Raw genomic sequence first — 6,488 nt, 5'->3', positions numbered from 1 at the left:
AAGCCAACTCCCTTAGATTCCTTTCAATAAAGTCTTTATGCTGATCCAGAATAAAAGACAGAATTGAGGAATTTCAATACATTGAATGGAGAGATTTCTGCAGAAGCTACAAACTTAGGACTGAAGAAACTCCACTGGACAGCACCAAAAGCAGGAACCAAGATAGATTTAAAGTGAATTAAAGTAATAATCCTTAGAAAATACTCTCATTCGAGGGCAAAAATGACTGTGTGGAATTCTACCTCGTTTGAGTCTCTCACACCCACAGAGGCTGCAAACTGAGCTAGCACAGTCCACAATCTCTCAAGACTCCACCTATACTTGCCAGACCAGGCTTTGTCCTTGAGTATCCGTCAATATTCCATTTCCACACACGCTTGGCGGAGGAGGACACCAAGATATTTTACTTCTCACTTTACCTGTAAATTTCCAATTCCATACTAAGTTAACATCCCTAACTACATCACCCGGACTGAAAGGACACTAAATTAATACACCAATCCAAGGACATTGGAATTTGAACATTCCACCAATCCAATACTCAAAATTTATAAATTCACACCTGAATTCCCGAACAAATTTATAGTTTTTTTTATTTTTTTTATAAAGATGATATTGAGAACCTCAAAATTAATTTAGCCGTTGCAAGCTATAGACCGTCTAAACCTTTCGATATAAAAACATGTGAACTTCTTCCGATCATACGATTTTAAAAAACCACACGTGTTCAAAAATACAATGAAAATGAGTGTAGGTTGCATCAATTGTTGTTGGACTTGCAGCGGTGCCATCAACATAACCAATGAAATTATATCCACAGGGAGGACATTTGATTAAATATTCCAGCCAATAATTTTATAATTGTGAAAATACTTACATTAAAATCTTTAAAGACACTCAACATCAAAAAAAATTATGATGTCTTTCACATATTACTTGTTCTTGAACACGATTAGAAGAGACGAGCAAAGTGGGTGCTATGAAGCTGATGTGACGGTTGACAATGGTTCTTCTGTAACACCCATAAATGAAAATATATAGAATATTCATAGGAGTGCTAGAACTGATATTGGATACATTAATTTTACAATATTGAAACCACATTAAGTCATGAGTCTGGATACAACAACACTCCAAAGTTCTTATGTTACATCATTACACCAAGATTTTTTTGTCACAACAAGGTACAAATACTACACATATAAAATATCACAACTTATAATGTAACATAGACATCCTTAATCTACACCAATATGGCTCCAAGAGAACACGATCATTCCACGACCTTTTCTTTACCTTTACCTTGCGTAACCTGTGAACCTGAACAAATAAGGAGTTGGATGAGACATAATGCCTCAGTGAGTTCCACCTAGCCCTAGGCTAGTGATAACCTTGGGGAAAAACCTACGGTTACCACGTGTCTAAGATACAACCTATCGGTTGATTATACGTGTGTGGGCATTTGTCTAGACGGATGTGCACACTAGATTCCGTCTTATATTCTTCATAACATGTTATAGGCTTTACTATATCATATGTGTCATGGCGGTCAAAGGGATCCTAGAACCGCTTTGCCAAGATACGTTAGACGCACCGAAGCCTACACTATATTTCATGCCACAATCCTATACCGGACGAATAGGGAAAACTAAGTTCGTCTTCGGTAAAACATTCATTTCATATTCTATGCCAACACTTGTTCATATCTAACATAACCAAAATCTTGCATGTCATATTCGTTAAGTCATTATGTTAGCGTGAGTCAAACAACATTATCTTGGTTCGTTTTACGGAGAGCCCCGGGTGGAGTAACCCCGAGAACTATCCCATACATGACCGATGTAAACCTAGCTAAGGCACATCGGACTCCCTCAGTGTCGTGCGGGTCCCTTGCGGCTTAAATCGTTCCCCTTAGGTCGGGAACCTCTCGTATCCCCCTGACGTGGATAACAAGAGACACGAGCACCTACATCTTATATTAGTCATGTTCATATACATACATATTCATACTTGTTCATAGGCATAGAAGATATTCTTCGTATCACAACTCATAATACCTAGAAGGTAATATGACAATCTAATCTTGACGACTATGCCAAGGCTCTATGTTCAATCTCCTCCTTAGATCATCACTACCCATCATGCTTAAACTCTCTTTAGACGTCCTTGTGACACACGTTAAAATTGCCATGATTCTCGATTCAAGCTCAAATTACGGTTGGTACATTCTTCTATTAATTTCTGAGGACCAAAAATGCCATAACCCAAGAAACAAGCCATTTAGAAATTCAAAGTTTAAACCAAGTCAAGTTTGTTCCAGTTGTAAAATGAGTGAAAACAGCAAAAATATAGTTCAAAGCGATCGCATCGGACCCCCACAGGGCTGGCACCAAGCACCCGAGCACAAAACAACACGAAAGTTGCCCTGTCAGGGGCGCCTGGCGCCAGAGGGTGGGCGCCTAGCGCTAGCTCTCTGACTTCAGGGCTAGAGATGGCAATGGGTACCCATTGGGCAGGGTACCATAGTGCTCATCCCCATACCCGCGTTTTAAAAAAATCCCCATACCCGGGCCCATACCCTCGTGGGCAACAAGTTTGGTGCCCGTCCCCATACCCTATGGGTATCTAAGTGCCCGTACCCGCACCCATTACCCGCACTTTCACAACAAAAAGATAATAAATACAAAAAAAATATCACAACATAATTAAAATATGATATGAAATCTTCTAAATCAACATATAAAATATTACGCATCATATTATTTGGCCAAATAAAAAGCATCTAAAATATAAAAAACAAGTGCATGTTACAAAAAATATCAAAGACTTAGGATTAATTAACTAACTTTAATATAAATAAAATTATTCGCATGGTGTATATAATGTGTGGGCATGGGGCGGGGTGGGCGCTAGAGTGCCCGTACCCGCACCCATACCCGTTCAAATTTGTGGGTAATTACCCGTGCCCAGGCCCATACCCAATAATGCGGGTATTTACCCGCCCATCGTGGGTATTTTTTGCGGGTACCCAATGGGCTTGGGTCCAATTGCCATCCCTATTCAGGGCGCCTAGCGCCCTTGTTCAGGCGCAGCGCTGCGAACCTGCGTTTTCCAGCTGCGGATTTTTGGCATTTTCGACCCAAAACTCCAAATTTTCATCTCCTATATGTACCAACTCATTCCAAATGTTGTTAACAAGTTTATGTACTCAAAATAGCTTACAAAAACATATACAAGATCATGTTTCATGGCAATTTATCATGTAATCCTCAAGAATAACTTTGGGGTTAAGAAAGTTTCATAGAAGCTAATATACATAGATACATGATTCCATCACAAGAAAAATCAACCCATAGGTAGGTAATTTAACTATAGAACTCACCTTATCCAAAAGAAAAGGATTATAAGCTCAAACCAAAACCCTAGAAATCACTACTCTTGATTGAAAAAGGAAACTAGTTGAAAAGCTTGCTCCCCTACACCCAAAGCTCACTTGATCACATACATCATGAATCTTGAACAATTTTGAGCAAGGATTGAAGGTTTGGATTGATTTCTAGAGAGGGAAGAGAGGAAGAGAAAAGTTTGTAAACCTAGAGTGAGGAAATGGAATGAAAAAAGAAGATTTTGGACCCAATTTCCTTATATAGTCCTTAAGCTCAAATGACTATTATACCCTTCTGCTTAAACGTGCGCATTTGTATCGTTTTCAGACATTACGTTAATTCCTAATACGCGGGATGTTACATCTTCACTAGCGTTGGGTTGTGTACTAGATAAAACACTCCAACACTGAAGTCAATCGGTTCTCAAAGAGTTTTAAGGCTTTTTCGATATAATGATAATGCATACCTAATTATGTAGTGAATTGCTCTTTTAATAGATTTTCAGCTGGCTGCATGAGCATGGATGTTTTGATGATTACACCCTTATAGCACAAGGGTCGGGTGCCCGTTTGTTTTACTTAACGAGCTCATATTGGCTTTGAACGCATTGTTTGGTGTTTCACGATTCTTTTCATGCATAGGTGATCCACAACCGCATTTGTACGCCTTGTTGAGGCTCAACTTTGTCAATGGACTTTAGATGCGAGGATTGAACCTTGGCCAAAACAAGAACATTGCTTTATAGTCTATACCACACTTACTTTTTTGAAATAAGTTTTTTTCAGGAAAAAAATAATTTCAGTTAAAATATAACGTTATCATATTAAAATAATTTCAACATAACATTTTATTCTATTACTTTTTTTGGATTGATTTTTAATCATTTTTCTTCATAAAATTGATTTTAACGTTTGTGTCGATAGATGAAGTGAAGTTTTTAAATTTTTTTTTAAATGTAAATATGATTGAACTTACAGCAAACAAAACTCATTTTTCATTGGTTTGATTTAATTTGAATTTCAAGAGGAACGGTAGCAAAAATCGAACCAAATGAAGCTTACTAAGTCCCAAACTAATGATAGTCAATTTCTTTTTAACAATTTTTTATTCAAAGGGCAAACCCGGTGCACTGAAGCTCCCGCATACGCAGGGTCCGGGAAGGGGTCCCACCATTTGGTGTATTGTACGCAGTCTTACCCTGTTTTTTACACAAGAGGTTGTTTCCAGGTTTTTAACAAATTTTTATTGTTTATATAAAAATCTAATCTAATCTTTTTTTTCGGGTGTTAAAATCTAATCTAATTTAATTAAAATAAAATAGATTTTTTTGACAGAATTAAAATAAAATAGATAACTAATCAAAAGAATAATAAATATTAGGAGTAAATAACAGCCTCATATAGATTAGATTTGGAGTAAAAAAAAATAGATTTGGAATAAAAATTAATTTGGTTTTTCTATATAAGCTGATAGCGTAAATAGAAAACGAGAAATCATTTGAAAACCCTAATTGCATGTCACACCAATCGCTACCGTGGAGTTTGACAGTGTTCTTCGCATCAGAGGCTATCACTCGCTACGATGATGAAATCGATGGATTCTCTTTCAATTGAAAAGGTTAGCAATCATATTCATAATGATATTGGACTTTCCATTCTCTCGAAATTGCCTCTAAAATCTTTGAAGAGATTTAGTTCCGTGAGTAGATCATGGTCATGCTTATTTGAAAACCCTATTTTCATGAACATGTATCGCAATAGTTTCATATCTGATGCTTACAAGGACGATGGTTCTTGTCTCCTCCTACAACAGACTCTGCCAAATCCATTAGATCGGCATGTGTTGTATTTTCTTTCTGGTGAGAGGTTTGAGAATAAAGTCAAGTTAGGCTCATCACCTCCTTTTAAAGAGCGAAACAACTCTGGTTTTATATTGGGTCCCGTTATTAACGGAATTGTTTGCCTTTACCGTAGTGGTACAGTTGTTGTATTATGGAATCCAACTATCGATGAATTTAAGGTCCTTCCTAAAAGCCCTGCTGAGTTACAGCCCTTGGTACGTTATGAGTTTGCTCGGTATACGCTTCATGGATTTGGTTATGATAGTGTTAGAGATGACTATAGGGTCATTCGACATGTACATTATTATTATTTACATATATCTGACTATGAAATTGAACGTGATGCATTAAGTTTGCCAACTAGCGTGTCAAGGGACAATGTGTGGGAGATATACAGCCTAAGAAGTAACTCTTGGAGGAAACTTGATTTGGATATGCCTTGTGGTATGAGGACTAATGTAGGTGTCTATATGTACTTGAATGGAGTGTGTCATTGGTGGGTTGACGACGACAATGATGATAATGACCCATATTTGGTGTCCTTTGACTTAAGCAAGGAGGTGTTTTGTAAAACAGTCATACCCTTAGTTTTGACTGATAATTTTTATTCTGAATGTGAGATTAGACCTGAGATACACTTGACGGTGTTAAATGACAACATTGCTTTGATCTCATATTATAACAAATCTGCTACATTTCACATATCAATTTTGGGTGAAGTTGGTGTAAAGGAGTCTTGGACTAAACTCTTCATTCTTGGGCCTTTTCATGGCGTTGATCATCCTATTGGAGTGGGAAAGAATGGTGATTTATTTTTTATCAGAGATGATGACGAACTGGTTTGGCTTAACGTGAGAACTCAGAAGATGGAGGAGCTTGGTATCAAAGGCGATATGGATTTTTGTCAGGTAGTCATTTACAAGGAAAGCCATCTTCACATTGGAGGAATAAATGGTTAATTATTTTCTTTTTTATTCTCAGATTTCACCCTAGAGGTTTATGGCAATTGTTATTAGGTTTTTACCTTGTATGCTAATTGGCTTGTCATATATCAACAGGTTTCGGAATTCATAGTTTTTTTTTCAAGCCAAGTTATAAATTGATTGATGATATGAATTTTGGTTTATGGATTTTAGTTTGATATTTTTTCCTTACTGACCTCTAGTATCATGTAGAGCATCTTTTTGCTTGCTGTTGGTAAAATTCTTGCTGATCAATTATAACCTAATTAGAAGATCCTCTGGTATGTCTTAATTGAAAGT

General features: G+C 37.0%; 1 protein-coding gene across 1 annotated transcript; it reads left to right on the top strand.

Annotated features, from left to right (window-relative positions):
- The first annotated feature begins 4,979 nt into the window (after positions 1 to 4,979).
- On the top strand, positions 4,980 to 6,185 carry LOC146917946 (F-box/kelch-repeat protein At3g06240-like). The gene has a single exon (XM_085721961.1). The coding sequence runs from the start codon at positions 4,980 to 4,982 to the stop codon at positions 6,183 to 6,185; it is 1,206 nt and encodes a 401-aa protein (XP_085578087.1).
- Positions 6,186 to 6,488: the final 303 nt, after the last annotated feature.

The sequence above is a fragment of the Medicago sativa genome, chromosome 6 (genome assembly GCF_051527215.1).
Source record: "Medicago sativa cultivar Bolivia chromosome 6, Bolivia_mono, whole genome shotgun sequence".
NCBI lineage: Eukaryota > Viridiplantae > Streptophyta > Magnoliopsida > Fabales > Fabaceae > Medicago > Medicago sativa.
This window is presented reverse-complemented; position numbering and strand designations above follow the sequence as displayed.

Bases quoted from the DNA above. Each gene is read 5' to 3' on its own strand.
- LOC146917946 (XM_085721961.1), top strand. From the start codon at position 4,980: ATGGATTCTCTTTCAATTGAAAAGGTTAGCAATCATATTCATAATGAT.